This window comes from Pygocentrus nattereri, chromosome 14 (assembly GCF_015220715.1).
Source record: "Pygocentrus nattereri isolate fPygNat1 chromosome 14, fPygNat1.pri, whole genome shotgun sequence".
NCBI lineage: Eukaryota > Metazoa > Chordata > Actinopteri > Characiformes > Serrasalmidae > Pygocentrus > Pygocentrus nattereri.
In genome coordinates this window covers 31,201,911-31,222,799 of record NC_051224.1, presented here as the reverse complement: position 1 = coordinate 31,222,799, position 20,889 = coordinate 31,201,911, and the positions used below count along the sequence as shown (strand labels likewise).

General features: G+C 40.0%; 1 protein-coding gene across 2 annotated transcripts in view; it reads left to right on the top strand.

Moving 5' to 3' along the window:
- LOC108434526 (protocadherin Fat 4) overlaps window positions 1-20,889 on the top strand; it is a 150,975-nt gene that overhangs the window by 97,569 nt on the left and 32,517 nt on the right. For both annotated transcript variants that reach the window (XM_037544670.1, XM_017709724.2), the window contains exon 6: window positions 658-832. In XM_037544670.1, coding sequence (XP_037400567.1) covers window positions 658-832 — 175 coding nt within the window. The remainder of the gene's footprint in view (window positions 1-657; window positions 833-20,889) is intronic.

Genomic DNA, 20,889 nt, shown 5'->3' with positions numbered 1-20,889 from the left:
AAGCAATCCAGCATATGTAATGAGGTTACAGTACAATATATTATACTGTATCATATTGCATTGTTGCATCATAACTTGTTAGCTTGTAGCTAGTGTGTTGGCTTGCGGCGAGCCTATTAGCTTGTGGTTAGACCATTAGATTGGGACACTGTGAAGCACAGCTTTTGTTTCAGATATTCTATTTTTATAATGTTGAATCTAATATACTTCAAATGAAAACACAAGGCCATTTTCTGTGCCTTTTCCTTTAGGAAATAAATGGTGGAATGTACGCAATCACCTGGGATTCATAGCAACAGCCTAACATTACCTTAGCAACCACCTGGGATTCCATAGCAACATGATTTTTTCACCATATTTCTTATCTGTTTTGAGATCCAATTTTTATATACAAAAAATTAAGTCCAGCATGAAATATGCAAAAGTTTGGGCACATGCCATGTTTTGACATATTAAAATGGCAGACATATGTTGGCTAATACATTCTCAAACCAGTCCCCAGAGACCCTTAGACAGAGCATGTTTGCTCACTTCACATTTATAGAGCAAAAATATGAACCATCCATGGTTCCCTATGGAACCGTTTTTGAACTACTGCAATATTTTCATAATCAGGGCAACCATTATTAGGGGTTTAACACCTCTTCCTCTCTGCAGGTTGTTGGGCGTGATGATGACTATGGTCCAAATGGGCAGCTGAGCTACAGTCTGAGCGGAGGGAACGACGAAGGTGCCTTCAGTCTGACGTCCAGTGGGCAGCTGAAACTAGTGCGGACACTTGACCGTGAGGCTCAGGACAGTTACATCCTCATCATCACTGCCATTGACTCAGGTAAGAACACAACAACCTGTGTTTACTTAATGCATTGGATCAGCCTGGATTTATATGTTTGTTAAACATGGAGTCATGCAGTGGGCTAGAAATAGCATTTGAGTGAGTGTCTGTGGCCTTGTAAGTTACTTGTCTACGTTCATGTATGTGTTTTGGAAGCATTGCTTTTAATCTTTAGCCTGCTAAACATGAGCGAGTGAGTGAGTTAGAAATCAGGTACATGATGTGTTTTGAATCACCAAAAATGCTTCTAATTGACAAAATGTCAAAGTGTTCAATCCCCATACAAGTGCAATCCCCAGTGATACCACTGCCATCCATGGCTGGGAGTCGAAGACTCCCCCCACCACTATGTGCAGTGCTTGCCAACACAGGCATCTGATTGCTGATGTAACACAGTAATGGTTAGTGTTCTCCTGCAAATGTGTTGAGCTGTCTAATGATGTTGCATTAGTGACAGTTTAAAGAGATGCTGTCGGGCTTGATTTTCTTGTAGGAAGTAGGATATAACATACATTTTCATGTGCATATTAAAACATAAGCATGTGTGTCTGTCCAGGTGTGAGTTTGAATATCTGTGTATGTGTGTTTATGAAGACCGTGTGTGTAGTGTGTGTGTGTGCATTTGCATGCGGGTGTGAGATTGTAGATTGTTTATTGCTTGGAGGTCAGTGTGTGTGTGTGTGTGTGTGTGTGTGTGTGTGTGTGTGTGTGTGTGTGTGTGTGTGTGTGTGTGTGTGTGTGTGTGTGTGTGTGTGCGTGTGTGTGGAGTAGAGGAATAGATGCTATTCTGGCTAAGTACAGCTTTCCTCCTCTGCCTTCGGCCAAAACCACCTTGGTCAGCGGGTGGCCCGCCTACATTCCAGCCCAAGTCACATGACCCGCTGTAATGATGGGTATATTTCGTCTGGCTCTGTATGTGGTGAGCATCATAACAATAAAATCTCCCTTTCTAGAGCCCAGCAAATTCACTCTTTCTAGATTGGAGTAAAATGTGTGGCCATCTCTGACCCACAGAGTTGTTGTTGTTGTTGTTGTTTTTATTATTATTGTTGTTAGAAAATGTGTAGAAAAGAGGTGAAGAAGAGGGTGCAGGCAGGATGGAGTGGGTGGAGACGGGTGTCAGGGCTGATGTGTGACAGAAGGATAGCAGCAAGAGTGAAAGGGAAGGTTTACAAGACAGTAGTGCGTCCTGCTATGATGTATGGTTTGGAGACTGTGGCTCTGTCTAAAAGACAGGAGGCTGAGCTGGAGGTGGCAGAGATGAAGATGCTGAGATTTTCGTTGGGAGTGACAAGGCTGGACAAGATTAGAAATGAGCAGATCAGAGGGACAGTGAAGGTGGAGCAGTTTGGAGATAAAGCCAGAGAGGCCAGGTTGAGATGGTTTGGACATGTGTTGAGGAGGAATAGTGGATATATTGGGCAAAGAATGTTGGAGATGGAGCTGCCGGGTAAAAGGAGAAGAGGTAGACCTCAGAGAAGGTTTATGGATGTAGTGAAGGTGGACATGGAGATGGTTGGTGTGAAAGTAGAGGAGGCAATGGATAGGGCAAGATGGAGGCAGATGATCCGCTATGGCGACCCCTAAAGGGAGCTGCCGAAAGAAGAAGAAAGATTATTATTATTAATGTTATTATTCAGCAATGCATACAATTTAATGTTAAATTGTAAATGTAAAAAAAGTTTTTAACTTTAAAATTCATTAATGTAACAAGATGTATTCCAAGAAACTTTGGAGCATTTCTATTGGTCCATTCATCATGAAATGTTCAGTGTCTGTCATTTTTAAAACAATAATATTAATAATTGGCATATAAGGTTAAATGGATTTACTTACAATTGTAAGGATTAAGATGCACCTGTATCCCAGGGCTTTCAAACTGAAATCCTGGGGGGGCCGAAGTGCTGCGCGGTTTAGTGTTTTTAAATGAGCCTGAAAAGCGCTGAAAGGTGACCAAGTAACTGCTGAGAAAGCATTGAGTGACATCTATAAAGCTCTAATTGTAAAAACATCTGCATTTCAGCAATGTGCAAAGTCTCACATTTGAGTCCTGGCAGACGCTTGTTGTTTGTTCTTATAAACACTCAGTTGTTAGACAGGAGGATAAATATTTGCCCCTATTAAAACATGATTAATGATTAGTAAGTTTATGTATGTTTATGCATTAAAAAACATTCACTTGACAGCAGAAAACGGGGGTGGGGGGGGGGGGGAGGTCTGAATAAATAGTAAAACACAGCTATTTTGTCCTAATAGGAGAATACTGAAAAACCTCAACAGGGCTCTTGGTTGGAACGGTCCAAGATATTTCAAGGTATTTGCATTCTGTGAGACGTGTTGAGGAATGTGGTCATTGTGTTGTCTGGCCGAAGCTGTACCACCTCATGAAACTGGCCAAAAGAGGCTGCCTTGTTTTCATTAGAGGCTGATGGTTTTCAGACTGTTTTCTTCATTATTATGGAAACAGACACTGGACATTGACCCTGACTTTTCCCCTGGAAAGCAACTGTCAGTCAGTCTGTCTGTCTGCCTGTGTGTATATGCGCCAGAGTGGGAGTGAATGTAACTTCAGTGATTTGCACGTGACTGAAGCCTTAAAGGGATGGAAATCAGTTCCATGAAAAAGAGAGAGAGAGTGAGAGAGAGAGAGAGAGAGAGAGAGAGAGAGAGAGAGAGAGGTGATATTGATGATGATGAGGATGATGCATTGATCAGTGATCAGGTGATGAGAATGAGGTGAGGTGAGAATGCGAGAGCAAGAACGGGCAGAGCGAGTTGGATGAGTGCAAAAAAAGTGTGAGCCAGAATGAAATAAAGGGAACGAGAGGGAGAGAAAGACTGAGAGGTGGAAAAGAATATGAGAGAAACAGAAAAAGATGGATGAGTGAGAGGAAAAGAAGACAGAAGGAGGGGAAAGTAATGAGAGAAAGAGAGAAAGGGGAGAGTGAATCAGCGCGAGAAAGAAGCGGACAGTGGAAAAGACAGATAAAGAGAATAGGAGGAAGACAGGAATAGAGAAAGACGCAGAGAAAAAGAAAAGGAAAAGAAGCAAGAAAGGGATGAGACTGGAAAAGAGTGAAAGAAACAGAGAGGAAGAATGAGAAGAGAGAATTAGTGAGACAGAGAGAGAGAGCGAGTTAAAGAAGAAAGATGGTAGAATCAGTGAGAGTGAGTGGAAAACAGTGTGTGAGAGAAGGGGATGGGGGGGTTTGGCGTGCTGTAGTGGTTATTGAGAGATGTGTGTATGTGTGTTGCTGGAGACGTGGCAGTGTAAAGGTGTTTTATAGGCCGACTTGCTGTAGCAGTGATGGAACAGCCATGTCTCGCTCTCACAGCCCAAAGCTGCTGGACCAGTTTCTAAAGGAAAATGTCATCTTGACAGAAAAATGGAGATAGGGATGGAGATGCGGGGAAAATAAGAGAGTGCGAGACAGACAGTGAGATAGGGAGAGAGTGTGTGTGAGTGTCTTTCCGCTGATTTAATGGCGGTGCGTTACGTCTGGGACGGCCCCGAGCTATCCACGCACGCGTTCAGTAGAGCCTCGTCCAACGGCTTGTGTTCTCCAGCAGGGAGTACGAGTGTGTTGGCCAACGGCACCGCGGGAGCGGCCAGTTCAGAACTTCGGCAGGGCTTGCACAGTAGGGTGTCACGCCAAATATAGACCCTTTAACCACTTAAAGGTGTAGTTTGAGGAGGAAATCAAACTGACCTCATATTCCAAACTGTCAAAAATTGTTTGGTATGTTGCCTGATTTACTTTTGCACTGGAGCCACAAGGCTAATGTATAAGGTAATGGGAACAATGTACAGCATGGATATCCCTGCATTCACGTTAGCTGGTGATAGGTGACTAGGCATTTCGTATGGACACAGCTACAATGTGCATACCCATATGCAGGTTGGCTTGGTGCCAGAGCAGAATAACCCTTAGTTACAATATGCGACCTATGCAGACAATCGAGTGTTATAAAATGATGAATAAGATATTTATGCTTGTTGCCAATAGTTCTGAAAAGTCAGTAGCCCTTTATATATATATATATATATATATATATATATATATATATATATATATATATATATATAATGTGCATAGATGTAAATGAAAATATATATGCAAATATTAAAATTCAAAAGTCCTTTTTAATAAAATGTTTTAAAAGGTTTCTCACTGACCCATCCCATGAACAAAAGCTACTAATACTCCATGTTCAATTTAAAGACATATTACACTACTGACATCACTCAAGGCATAAACAATACAAATCACAGCTAGCACAGAAGCATCTCATACACTACCGTAATACCGCATAAAGTTTGGCCAGTAGGGGGAGTGGTGCACATACTGCTCAACCTCAGACTCCACCTACGTTATTTTATTGGCTCCGTACAAAAAACATCTGCATGAATAAGGGGATGCGTCATGTAAATGATATTTAAATGAGGTAGTGGTGGGCTGGCGCTTGATTTTACGCACTGAAGCTGATTCATCCTGTGTGGTCAGATCTCTGCTTGCTTCCACATCATAGTTTCTTGAATCAGATGCAGAGTAGCGGTCAAATCTGTGCTCTTTTTGACGCAGCTTTGATGAATAAGGGCCGTTGTGTCCAGCAGAATCTTGCCAGCAATGAAACTGGTTTGTAAAACCACAAATCATGTTTCATTACTTTTCGCATTATAGCAAAAGCAAAGTAAAGAGGCATAAAGAGCCTCCTGAGATGAAACAACACTTCGAAGCAACAGGTAACCGAGATGGTTAATTCAAAATAGGGCCGACAGCAAGAAATATTGCATGTCGGTAAAAACACAGTCCAAATTTGTTAGTCATGTCTGTAAATCCACAGATTGAAGGTTGGCAGGTCTACACTGTTCCATCTTCAGTATTTTCCTGTTAGATGACACCCAGTTCATGCTGCTGAGACTGCAGTGTGGCAAGAGAAACTTCTGGCAGTTAATGGCTGAATGGCCTTTGCTTTAGCTGTCATTAAAGAAGAGTGTTAAGTCGCGTGAGGAGCGCTGAAAGATGGAGAGGAGGAGAAAGTGATTGAGTGGAAGAGAAAGAGCAGAAAGGATAGAAGGTATGGGAACAGTCTCGGTGATGAAAGAACGAAAAGGCCGCTTGACAACATTCACACGAACCGTGTTTGTTCACGTTTATTAAAGAGACAGCAAATCTCCTGTGTGTGTGCCTATGGAACACACACCCACACACAGAAAGGCCTCCCTGTCCGTTCCCAGCCTATAGGACCACACTGTTTGCTGTGTCCTTTCAGCTTTAAAGGAGCATTTAGCAGATAAAAGATGTTAATGGCTGCACCATTTAGTGCCTCTGTGCTTTTATGCAGCTGAATCCGGAGCTCTATTTATGCCTGCAGAATAAAGGACACTATAATGAGGCCATTAGAGAATACAGCGCCACCTCTGGTTGGAGTTCTAAAAGCTTTTACCATAGATAGTCCCTTAATAAACAGAGTTAATAGAGTGTCAGTCAATGTTTCAGACATATCTTCTAAAAGTAGATCTTCTAGAGCAGAGGTCACTAAACCTCCTCCTGGAGACCTACTTTCCAACAAAGTCCACCCATACCGACACTAATGCATCTGATCCTATCAGGTGTGGCAGATTGTGGTTCTAACTACAGGAGGGGAGATGTCCAGGACCAGCGTTGGTGATTACCTTTAGAGAAGGCCTAATGAATACATGTCTATAATTTTTGCCTTATTTGTAGTCACTCAATTCATCATGCTTGCCGTATTTATATGCAGCAAGTACTGTAATAACATTGTCCTTGTTTAAGATTTCTTAAGAGACCAAAGATCTTCAAACTCCAGAAAATTGTCCAATCAGAATGTCTTCTTTATAGTATCTGGGTAGATACAGCCATTGGTTGGGACTTCAGGACCTGAAAGTGAAATCAACCTATCACATTTTGATTTACTTTAATGGGAAGGATGAATTTCGAAATCAAGAAAGTCCTCCTAGGCCTTCTGGAAGTCCTAGATATGTCACCTAGATATGTCACTGTGAATATCACAGCTTTCAGTCAGTTCTTAGAAACGGAAAGTAAGATAATGGAAAACGGAGTCATTGTAAAGCTATAACATTCAAGGTAACATATATGTTAATGTATCTTGCAAGCTTCAGACAAACATATGGGGTGTTAGATCTAGAAGTAGACAAAAAAATCATGCTCATCAGCTTCCCATAAGGGTGCTAGCAGAAGCTAACTTTATTGCATAGTTTTTTGCCATTTGTGTTTTAAACTGTATAATCATGTTTTGTCACTGCCATTTTGCATGTTTTAAAAAAATAATCAAGTAATCAAAACTATGAAATGAGTTGCTACTAAACATAGCTATTTAGACTCATTCTAGGACATGTGTTCCACCTTACTTTTAACCCCCATTAAAAACCCAGGCTTATTACATTCTAAGACTTATTATTCAGTAACTACTGCCACTTCGACACAAACTGGCTTTGGGCCTTGGCCATTCAAGAGGTTAAACTAAGTAATAGCATTATTACTTAGCATTATTTTGGTTCTCTAAATTTCATCAAAGTTCTAAATGAAATCTGCTTGTTGAGGTGGTAATGTTTAAAAATATGTAATTTTGCTTTGGACATAAATTCATACTCATGAACAACATCATTCTTTGCATTTGCTATAGACCCCATTTTATTTTTTATCTAAACATAAACATTTAGATTGAATTTTGTTTTTTATGTTTGTGAAGAACGTCCATGTCCAAACTTCTAACTGGCCCTAACTGTGGGGAATTGTTTTATTAAAAGCAGCATGACATGTGTGAGTGTGGTGAGGTTGTTTTTAAAGGTGGCGGTCAGGAAAAGCATGGCCAAATTCCAGAGGCTTTGTCCAAGCTGGCTAAAATATCAGATTCCTCAAGCGTAGTGAAAATGGCCTGTAAAACTCAACTTGAGCTTTTAAACAACATGCCATAACACTGTGGTTTAGTCACTTTTCCATTCTCTCTCTCTCATGCTTTCTCACTCTCCCTCTGACCTTTCAGAAAGGTGTGTTTATGATGTTTATGGAGTTTAGAGTACAGCATGAGACCATCATTTGCTGAATAAAAATGATGCTGAACAGGAGAAATAACTCTCACTTGTAAACATTACATTTTCTCTCTCGCATCTTGGTTTTCACTAATTACTGAAATAGCATACATTCAATTTATGTTGTAGAAATCTATCCATACCAGACCCCAGCTAACAGGAAATGCAGACTACTCATACAATTAATAAGACCAAAAAAGCAGCAAGAAAGTATGCTTGTTAACAGTGAAGCTTTTGTCTTGTTGGTTGTAGTATGTAATGAGTTTGTAACCCAATATTTTCATCTTGTCACTATTATAAACCAACTACAGAGCTTGTAGCCTGAACTGTGCAGCTGCTGAAATTAGGCTAAAGCATACTGGCTTAGCTGGCAATGTTACAAGAGCACCATATAAAGAATTATGAAGATTATGACATTTTTCAAGCAGAATCTGTTATCTGCTGTGTTGTATTTCCTCCAATGTCAGAAAAAAAGTTTTTTTGTTTTTTTTTTGTCAATCAAAGTACAAACAATGTTAATGTACCCTTAAAGGAACAATAGTCTTAATAATCCAACTGTGTACCTTCAGTTTTTCTTAAATGAAAGGTGTGCATTTGCACCTTTTTATAACCTTATGTTTAAAACCCAACACTAAAATAAAAAGCCTGGAGACAAGACACATTGTGTGGAGCCAATACAACTTAAAACATATAATTCCAAAGGATAAACTTATATTCCCTACCTAAAGACACTGAAGTCGAATTCTTAAGGGTTCAACACCAGTAAGGGTTTGTACCTTTTTTTCTGTTTTCTGACTGTATGGAATGTGTGTTTGCATACCTGTACATCTCAAGAAGTCACTCTGGGGAGTGTAGCATTTCATACAGAGATAAACCATAGTTGTCCTGAAGTCAGCTGAGAACCTGTCACTGTTGATTGGGCAGCCTCTATTCATCTCATAAAGCCTTACCGAAACTACCAAGGAGTTCAGTGACAGACACTACAAACTTGAAGGTTGGGCATGGAAACCATTTAAAATATTAGAAACAAATCTTGTCCCACATTCAATGAATCAATAAATCCATAATTATGTCTTATAGAAAAAACCCTATTTATGAACTCAATAGAAAGCTAAATCATGCATAATGATGGGAATGCATTGCAAAAATAACTTATCTCTCTTTTTTTCTCTCACTCTTTCACTCTCTTGCTCTCTTTCATTGGGGTGTGTGTGTGTGTGTGTGTGTGTGTGTGTGTGTGTGTGTGTGTGTTTCCATTCAGCTGTGCCTAACCACAGCCATGAAGCCTCTTCTTACCGGGGCAACAGCTATCCACACAGACAAAAATGCCATTTCCACCCTTGGTTTATTTACGCTTCATCTGAAGAGCACACACGCACTCAGTCTGTGTGTGAAGGCATAATTAAGTGTTTAGCTGAGAGCTGATGAAAACCTATGTTTGGCTGGGCCACTGTTAGATGGAGTTGAGAACAATGCTTCAGTAAATAACGTTGGCAGAACAGATAATCTGCTGTGACCCCAGTCCATCTCGGATGACCGGAAAATGGGATGGAGAAAAGTCATACTCATTTCCATCAGAATCTGTTCCATCAATGTTACTGAGGAAAAAGTACACATACCTCGACTGAGGGCATTTCATGACTGCAGAGAAAAGGAGGTAAAGAACCATCTGGCAAAATGTTTGTTCAGGAACCAACTGGTGGTTCTTTAATAGCATCACTTCAAAGAGCTTTTTACCATCTCTATATTAGAACAGTGCTCTAGGAGATCCACACTACAGAATTTAGTTCCAGCTTTTATCCACCATGTCTGATCCAACAAATGATCTTAAGGTCTTCAGAAGTCCTGGATTAGTTGAACGAGGTGTGGGTTGGACAGGCAACCTGCAGGAAAGTAGATCTCCAGCAAGAGAGTCTGTGACCACTTTTTGAAAGTAGTGCTGGAAACAAAACTAAAACCACTCCAATCAGTAATACTGGCCCTCTACCCAAAAAAGCTATTTTAACCACTCTGATTTAGAACACAGCTGATTGGCTTTAACTAGGCACATATAGTAATTAGAATCATATAATAGTTGTGGAACAGCAGTTTTCAACGTAGAATTTTACTGTATGTCAACTCTAAGGTTCTGAATTGACCTTTCAGATCATATACCTCTTGGTCCAAATAAGGACTAACCTGTTTTTTTCCTACAGAAAAGTTGATAAACTGCCACTATCTAATACTGTGGTAAACAAAAATGTGCCAATGGTGATACATTTTGTCTGCGTCCTCTGAATTATGAGGTCATTAAGTAGTCAAAATTCATGTATTTTGTATTTTTCTTGTATCAGCTGTACATGCCATAAAAGTTGTCAGTACTGTTATATCTGTTTTATCTCCAACAGCAGCCCAACTTTGGGCAATCATTCTTTAGACTATGACATTACTTTTATATTTATGACATTTGGCAGACGATCTTTTCCAAAGCGACTTAGAGTTTGATCATTTTAAACAGGTAGGCCAAGGTGCTGTTTGGAGTCTTGCCCAAGGACTCATATTATAGTGTAGGGTCCTTGCCCAGGCAGGGATTGAAACCCAGTCTACAGCATAAAAGGTAGAGGTCTTACCAACTACACTACACCAACCACTTTACCCTTCAATTCAATGTGTCTCTTTTTCGTTTTTTCATCAGTAGTAACTCTGTAGCGTTGTACACACAGATGTTTTGGACCCAAATTTGAACCCAATCTCCTTGCTAGCATTCCCATGATGCTCATCCTCAGTAATCCCTTCACACACCTCTCTGAGGCTTTAAGTTGTAATTACAAGTGTCTTTGGGACCCCCTTTGGTTTTTGGGGTGTGGGACACACACCCTGCACTGTGTATGTGTGTGGAGTGATGGTAAAGTGTAAGAGGCTTAGACTGGACCATATGTTTGTGCTAGACACTCTGCTACTGGCACGACTTACAGGAGGATTACACACTCAGAGATGTCTGAGTGAGTTAGTGAGAGAAGGACTGCTGGTGTATGTATGTGTGTGGGTTAGAGAGTGGTGTCTACGTGAGTTAGAGTCTGGGAAAACTGGACAGATGGACGTGGTCTGTTTGGTCTGCAGTGAGATCGCCTATTTTATGATAGAGTACGTGTGTGTGTGTGTGTGTGTGTGTGTGTGTGTGTGTGTATGTGTGTTAGGGCTGTGTGTGTTAGGGCTGTATAAACCCCTGATACATCATAATGTGGATACATATAATTTAAAATGTAGCATGAATTATGAGGTCATTAAGTAGTCAAAATTCATGTATTTTGTATTTTTCTTGTTGTCTATAGCTGTACATGCCATAAAAGTTGTCAGTACTGTTATCTGTTTTATCTCCAACAGCAGCCCAACTTTGGGCAATCATTCTTTAGACTATGACATTACTTTTACTTCTGTTCCAGCTTTTTTGGAATTGTTGTGAACGTGTCATGGATGTAAATGTTTTGCCTTTGAGCTTATTCTCTGGTAATCTTTAAGGAATTAATGTGGTGTGCTATGTAAGGGGATTGCATGCGAAGGCTAAGCTCATGCAGTTACATGACCACTCTCCATACCTAATGGCTAATTAATTCAATTTCCTGTTGATAGCCTGCTTCAAGTTGGCTGATGTACTGTTTTTAGCTGTGTGACATACTTTTGTCCATTTTTGCAGACAACAGAGTATCACACAGTATCAGAAACACAACTTTACAGGAGAAAAAATGTTCTTAACTTTCAATGCATGAAAAAAAAAAAGGTTTATGCCAAATAATTTTAGACCATTTTTGCTGGTCTGTTCATCATGAAATGTTCATGTAAAGGTCAGCTGGCAGTTTTACACTATGGAAAAATTCAATGAAAAAATTGACTTACAGTGACGATAAGCAAGTCTATTTAGATTATTCACCAACTCAACATAGGTTAAAGTGAATGTGTGATGGTTTAGGTATAGAGTTGAGACTTGAAGCAATGTAATTTTTCATTGCTAATGGAAGAAAAGTTCAGACATCAAACATGGGTTGGTTCATTTGACTACATTTGAGACAAGGGATAAATTGCGCAAATGTGAGATTTTTCACGGAACTATTGCTTTAATGGTGGCTTTCTGTGATTCGATTATAAAGATCAGGCGTCATCTCTAAGAGCGCTGCTTGAGAAGTGTTTGTTCAAAGTCTAATATTACACTGGCTGAAGGGAGCCTTTATGACGAAGTGTCTCCAGCAGGAAACTGTAATCCCTGATAGGTGTGTGTGTGTGTGTGTGAAGACAGAGATGGTGTAATTGCATAGTGGATGACTGTAAACTGTGACTGTGATATGATCGGTATTTGACGCGTCTCTGGAGAAGAGAAGAGAAACAACACATCAGAGGCTGGAGACAAAACACTGCTGAGGATTAGTGAACGCAACACACACACACACACACACACACATACATACACACACACACACACACACACACACACATCTTAAAAAATGTAAAACAAAGAAAAGCTTCAACAATTTAACCGAAGAAGAAATGGTCAAGGTTCTGCTGTATTTCTAGACCACTATTCAGACTGAAGCACATATGTGAAATTGACCTTCAGGTTTTGTATAAAAACAGTCAGATTTTTATTGGTCTTATTCCTTCCATTATAGCTTGTGTTCACTCAAACTACTCTCAGGCGGATTTGACCTACTGTTTAGAGTCTTTTGCACAAACCTCATGGAGTTCATGCCAGGTCGAGTGTCATTAAAGCAAAGGGTGGTTGTACCAAATTCAAAGAAGCCCCTAAATTCATGTAAGCATTCAAAGACTGTCACTCAAGCTGTGAAGCTAATAATATCATTTGTACTAAGAAATGTTGCATTAAATTAAGAAGAAATGCATAATAGAAGCATTTTCACAAGTGGTTTCACCAGACTTTTGGACCCCACAGTATCTTACACATGCTGTAAAAATCTGATTTAGTTTGTTTACTTAAACAAATTCATAATCTGGATGTAAAACATTATTATTATTATTATTATTATTATTATTATTATTATTATTATAAGCTCATTGAAATCAAAATCTTAAGGCAACCAGGTTACATCACTTTTTTAAAAACACTGAGTCATGTTTTACAGTGTGCGAGTGCTGGTTGACTTGCTGAATTGATTTGTTGGTTAAACAGTTGCTGTTAAGTCCTTTGGCTGCTGTACACAGTTTACAGACACCACTGCTAAAGTAAACTCACATAAAACACACTGTCTCTCTTTCACACACACACACACACACACACACACACACACACACACACACACACACACACACACACACAGATCAGTGCATGAGCCACATCAGGTCAGTGCAGCTTGTTTTCCAGCACTGCTCTCTGACCTGCAGTCAGATTAGACGAGCCATCTTAAGAAACCTAGATTGTGTGTGTGTGTGTGTGTGTGTGTGTGTGTAACCTACAATGTGAGGCACAATGTAGGTTACTTAACACAACAGTGCTGACTTTGTAAAGTAGAACCTATTTTGCACATAAATGCGTGAACTAAGTTGGTTCAGTCAGAGTTGTGACTTGGACTTTGAGTGACTCTATACCTTAATTATGTTTATTTTGTAAAGTAAATATTTGAACATTCCAGTCACCATCAAAATGATCATAACGCTACCAAAACTTTTGTTAAAGTTTCTGTTTCGGTTGTGACAATTTTAACTCATTTTGAGCAGAACTCTAAACAGTTATACACACATTCAGTCATAACATTTTTCAATAAAACTAAAAAAATTACTTTGTTGCAAAAACAGGTGACAATTCTTGATGTTCCATGCTGATTTTCAGACTTTGCTATACATTCACTTCCAAACAATGAGACACGCCGCTCACTATGAGGGATGTGGCTAAAATAAGACTCCACTTATGTACTAAAACTCTTTAGGGTTGGTAGTCACATGAAACATGGGACAGCATTTATAATTAATGGCATTTTGGCTGACACTCTTATCCAGAGCGACTTACAATTTGATCATTTTACACAATTGGCCTGACTGCATGTCGTTTGGACTGTGGGAGGAAACCGGAGAACCCAGAGGAAACCCACGCAGACACAGGGAGAACATGCAAACTCCACACAGAGAGGACCCCGGTCGCCCGGCCGGGGAATTGAACCCAGGCCCTCCTTGCTGTGAGGCGACAGCGCTACCCACCACGCCACCGTGCCGCCGTACCACCATTTTTGATAAATCCAAATCAACTTAATTTTACAGATATGATAAAGATCTTAAAATGAAACAAAAAATTTTAGCTTATTACGATCTCAATTAATGCAGGAGGTTTCAATAGCTCATAATCCTTGTTAATATCCAAGGTCTAAATAATTGTTTTAATTATTTTATTTATATATAGTATACTATACACCCATCAGGCATAACATTATGACCTTGTTTTTATGCTCATTGTCCATTTTATCAGCTCTACTGCTGCACTTTGTAGTTCAATAACAATTACAGGCTGTAGTCCATTTGTTTCTCTGCATTCTTTGTTAGCCCCTCTTGGCATATACTATTTGGGTGCTGGATCATTTTCAGCACTGCAGTAATGCTGATGGTCGGCAACTTTCTGCAGAGTCAATCTATCACAATCTACCTCCAAACTTCATGTGGCCTTCAGATTAGCTAAAGAACAGTGTAGAGAGCTTCATGGAATGAGTTTCCATGGCTGAGCAGCTGCATCCAAGCCTTACATCACCAAGCGCAATGCAAAGCATTGAATGCAGTGGTGTAAAGCGCTGCCACTGGACTCTAGACCAGTGGAGACGTGTTCTCTGGAGTGACGAATCACGCTTCTCCATATGGCAATCCGATGGACAAAACTGGGTTTACCGGTTGCCAGAAGAACGGTAATTGTCTGACTGCATTGTGCCAAGTGTAAAGTTTGGTGGAGGGGGGATTATGGTGTGGGGTTGTTTTTCAGGAGTTGGGCTCGGCCCCTTAGTTCCAGTGAAAGGAGCTCTTAATGCTTCAGCAAACCAAGAGATTTTGGACAATTTCATGATCCCAACTTTGTAGGAACAGTTTGGGGACGGCCCCTTCCTGTTTCAACGTGACTGCGCACCAGTGCACAAAGCAGGTCCATAAAGACATGGATGAGCGAGTTTTGTGTGAAAGAACTTGATTGGCCTGTCCTGATATCAACCCAATAGAACAGCTTTGGGATGAATTGGAGTGGAGACTGCAAACCAGCTCATCCAACACTGGTGTCTGACTACATAAATGCGCTTCTGGAAGAATGGTCAAAAATTCCCATACACACTCTTAACACTTGTGGAAAGCCTTCTCAGAAGAGGTGAAGCTGTTATAGCTGCAACGGGTGGGCTGACATCATATTAAACCTTATGGATTAAGAATGTGATCTCACTCAAATTCATATGCATGTAAAGGCAGAGGAATGAGTATATATATATATATATATATATATATATATATATATATATATATATATATACACACACACACATCCATTCATCCATCTTCTAAGCCACTTATCCTTCTGGGTTGCAGTGAGAGCTGGAGCCTGTCCTAGCAGTCATTGGGTGGAAGGCAGGATACATCCTGGACAGTTCGCCAGTCCATCGCAGGGCAGACAGACAGACAGCCATATACATTCACACTCCTCATCATTATTCCCTTTCTTTTTTCTTGCCAGTAAAAGAGCCGTGATTATAAAACCCAGTTATGCACATTTTCCAAGATCGCTGTTTTCCTGTTCCCGTTGTTCTCATGTAGCACACAAACTGTGCCAGTTTCCCGGCGGCAGAAAAAGCGGGACTCGTAAACTCAGTATTTTGGCTTGAGCACACAAGTGCATGATAGACTAAAATCACAAAACTTGAAACATTGCCTATTTTTTATCCCTATTCGACTTCCTGTCTTCTAAGAGTGTTTACTGAGTGCAGTATCTCATTAGCTGAGGCTGAGCTGTAATACTATATTTAAAAAAAATGAGAGCAAACAGAGCCTGAGAACTTACATAAAATCCCCCGCCAAAGTCAGAAAATGACAAAATTTCCAATTTGAGTATTACATAATCAACATTATGGTTACTTATGTCATAATTTACGTTTATATTTACTACAATAACTTTTCATCAATTCAAATCATAACAGAATCTCCTTGCCTCACCAAAAGGTTACAATCTGCACTATCACCTGAAAATCTAGTTTTAATGAGCTGTGAGTGAGAAAGAACTACTATAAAATTATATTGCAACACTATTATGGCTGAGGATAAGGGCTTATAGTGGAAGGTAAAGGCTTCTACAGGCTGAAATACAGCTATATTTTGACATTTTGAAGGGGAGAAGCTGCACTAGGGTGGTCTGCGTAGTTGTCTCTCAGACAAGCTTTCAGGAAGCTCGAGTAGTGGAAGGCAGAGCAGAGCTGAATGTGAATTTGAATGGCAGGAAGGTGAGACAGGCCTGTTTTTCTGGGTGGGTGTGTTTGTATGTAAAACTGGTGATGGAAGATTCTGAATGAGGCAGTAAGGTCAGAAACATCTGACTGTACATTCGGATTGGTCAGAGAGTCAAAAATAACCCTCCTGCAGTCTAGCTGTCAGTCTGATACAACAATGAGAGTGGCTGTTCTGTGTTTCACCAGACTTGCGTAAGTCTAAACACAAGTTACCTGTCAAAACACAAGTTAGTTTTGACCAATCATTTCACTAAATCCAGTTGCATCAACAACCCTTACGTCTATAAACTACAAAGTTTATGGTAGGTAAAATGCACATGAAAACAGAAATCTGAACAAGTGTTTGTTTAGAAATTAATGTCTGCAACACCTCCCAGGAAATTTGGCATAGAGCAGTTTAAGATCAGGAACACTGTGAAATATTATAATAACAGTTGATGCGATCATGCTTGGATGTAAAAGTAGCATCCAAGAAAAGTTTTTTGGACTTTTTAGGAAAATCAGAGAAAACTATAACTTTAATTAACTGGCATCATTTCAAAATGCCCTTTGTCAATGTGTGAATGCGTCAAAATTTCATGAAAAATGGCCCAAAATTACTTGGAAGAAATTCTAGTTCCATAGACTTGCATTAAAAGTAAAGCAGGGTTGTTTTTTTTCCTTCTCCTATAAAGTTATCATTTTGGAGATAGAAGGTTTTCTTCCAACAACAGCGATATATATATATATATATATATATATATATATATATATATATACATTGGTGCTTGAAAGTTTGCGAACCCTTTAGAATTTTCTGTATTTCTGCATAAATATGACCTAAAACATCATCAGATTTTCACACAAGTCTTAAAAGTAGATAAAGAGAACCCAGTGAAACAAATGACACAAACATATTATACTTAGCCATTTGTTTGTTGAGGAAAATGATCCAATATTACATATTTGTGAGTGGCAAAAGTATGTGAACCTGTAGGATTAGCAGTTAATTTGAAGGTTAAATTAGTCAGGTGTTTTCAATCAATGGGATTACAATCAGGTGTGAGTGGGCACCCTGTTTTATTTAAAGAACAGGGATCTATCAAAGTCTGCTCTTCACAACGCATGTTTATGGAAGTGTGTCATGGCCCGGACAAAGAAGATTTCTGAGGACCTCAGAAAAAGAGTTGTTGATGCTCATCAGGCTGGAAAAGGTTACAAAACCATCTCTAAAGAGTTTGGATTCCACCAATCCACAATCAGACAGATTGTGTACAAATGGAGGAAATTCAAGACCATTGTTTCCCTCCTCAGGAGTGGTTGACCAACAAAGATCACTCCAAGAGCAAGGCGTGTAATAGTTGGTGAGGTCACAAAGGACCCCAGGATAACTTCTAAGCAACTGAAGGCCTCTCTCACATTGGCTGATGTTAATGTTCATGAGTCCACCATCAGGAGAACACTGAACAACAGTTCACAAGCCACTGCTCTCCAAATAGAACATTGTTGCTCATCTGCAGTTTGCTAAAGATCATATGGGCAAGCCAGAAGGCTATTGGAAGAATGTTTTGTAGACGGATGAGACCAAAATAGAACTTTTTGGTTTAAATGAAAAGCGTTATGTTTGGAGAAAGGAAAACACTGGTTTTCCTTTCTCCATAAGAACCTTATCCCATCTGTGAAACATGGTGGTGGTTTGGACCTGTTTTGATGCATCTAGGCCAGGATGGCTTACAATCATTGATGAAACAATGAATTCTGAATTATATCAGAGAATTCTGAAGGAAAATGTCAGGACATCTGTCCATGAACTGAATCTCAAGAGAAGGTGGCTCATGCAGCAAGACAACGACCCTAAGCACACAAGGCCTTCTACCAAAGAACGGTTAAAGAAGAATAAAGGTAATTGGAATGGCCAAGTCAAACTCCTGACCTTAATCCCATCGAAATGTTGTGGAAAGACCTGAAGCGAGCAGTTAATGTGAGGAAACCCACCAACATCCCAGAGTTGAAGCTGTTCTGTACGGAGGAATGGGCTAAAATTCCTGCAAGCCGGTGTGCAGGACTGATCAACAGTTACGGGAAACATTTAGTTGCAGTTATTGCTGCACAGGAAGGTCACACCAGATACTGAAAGCAAAGGTTCACATACTTTTGCCACTCACAAATATGTAATATATGATCAATGGATCACAGAATTTGCTTCCTCAGAATGTATTTATCACTTTTAGAAATTCAGTATTATTATAGAACTAGTTTCCAATTTTAATCAGTGTCCAGTAAAAGGACCAGTTCCAACTCCTCCATGATTTCAGCCTCTCACTATCATACCACTATGCTTCATAAACATATATATGTAATATATGTTACATGTATTCTTATGTACTTTTATGTATATTTCTAAACTTCCATGTTTAAAAAATACTCACATGTATGTAATACAAATGAGAAAATGATCGTATTGTTACACACACATATATATATATATATATATATATATATATATATATATATAATAGTGCGTATATGTGTACTATAAATCACATAGAAGTACCTACGCATATGTAATACATCTGAGATATATTATTATTACATATAGGTACTGTTGTTTTAAAGAGTCTGTGTGTGGGCGTGGGTGTGTGTGTGTGTGTGTGTGTGTGGGTGTGGGTGTGTGTGTGTGTGTGTGTGTGTGTGTGTGTGTGTGTGTGGGTGTGTGTGTGTGTGTCTCTTTAGGGGGATGGTTTAGGTGGGCTAGATTAGCTTTTGTAACTCAGCTCTTGAATCAGGCCTTGTTTGTGTGAGAGGGTTATTTGGGTCCACCATGTCTCTGGTTCATGTTCAGGACCTCTTGCCCTCTCTCGGCCCACTCATAAACAGGTAATGACCTCACTTCCTGCTAAAAAAGGAAAACCTTTGGACGCAGGCCAGCGGCCTCCAGGAACAAAACAAAAACTTCATCCTTCGAGCGCTTCTGGATTCGAAACAAGGCAAATGAGGAACAATGGCATGGAAATGGCGCTGCTATGGTTGGAGCGCTGAGACGAGGAACAGTGTTTGTGTTTGTGGCTGTGTGGTGTGGCTTTCAGAATATGCGGCCTTGAAAGACACAAGATGTGTTTTTATTGTTTTTACAAATGACTTTAATTCAGCTGTGCTTGCCAAGGGGACCTACGCTATTGTGAAAGGGTATGAAAAATTGAATTTTTAAGACAATTTTTAAGATTTTTCGACAATTCCCATAGACAGATGCAGCTGCACACCAGATACAGATTGTTCCATGTGCTGAAAACACACCTCACTCTAATCAGCGGTTTTATTGGCAGTAATAACAATAATAAAAAAAAAACATTTGTTAATGAGCTGGAAGCTCAGAGAGAGAATGAGCGAGCGAGAGAGAGAGTGTTTGGGCTTGTTTACTTCTGTGGGACAGGCCTCAGCAACTGGCAGTCAGTGAGCGCTGATAAACAAACACGTTAGCAGATTTGTTTGTTTACCATAAGAGGATCAGAGGCAGTCACCTGATCTTCTAATCTACCTGAAATGATGACTCACTGCACACCTGTCACATATACACACACCTGTCAGTGAATGTGTGTATGAGTATGCCTGCTGTGGGTGGGTGTGTATCTACACTCATAGGCGCCAACTACAGGGGGCATTGGCCCCTCATAACTTAAGAGGGAGGTGGGGGCAACACCCGTCCAATCATAAAGCAAAGCTTGAGGAAAAACATGGCACAAAAGCATACAAACGGCTGCTGTACTGAAACTGTAAAAGCAGACAAACAGCTGAAGGGTGTGGCTTGATAGCATCACTGATAGCCAGGCTTACTGACCAATGTAAACCTCAAGGAGGGCAAATGTGCATGTAATAGCATAAAATGACCTTTATAGGTCACTTTTTTTTCATAACATTACTATCAATTAAGCCACTATTCCCTCAGGGGGGTGCTGGAGCCTATCCCAGTGGTCATCGGGCAGAAGGCAGGATACACCCTGGACAGGTCGCCAGTCCATCGCAGGGCAATGCCTAAAATCTCAACTGTTAAATACAGTTTCTCTATAGCAGCTGTTTTCAGACTTACTATGAAAGTTTACTATCCAAAAAGAAGATTTTCATCCTCATTTAATAATTAGGGCATATATTTGGACATACATCCCTTATTTATTTATTTTTTTGTACCTCTAGTGTTTAACCCAAGTTGGCACCCATGGCTGCACTATAAGTCAAACATTTATAGACCCCTGTTATTAAAGGTGTTAATGCCCCCATTTGCTGCAATAACAGTCTCTGCTCTTTTGGGATAGCTTTTCACTGGATCAGTGTCCAGATTTCGTTCTGAAGATCTACTTTTTCTACTGAAGATCTACTAATGCTGATAGTTAATCCAACTCCTTAGACATTCTCTTCAGCTCCTGAAGTCTGATCCAGTAGTAGGTCTATCTATAGATACCACAGAGAAAAAAAACAATTCCTGCTTGGCCAGATTTTCTACTGGCTGTTTCTAGGATTACCTGTCCAGGATGTATCCTGCCTTCCACCCAGTGACTGCTGGG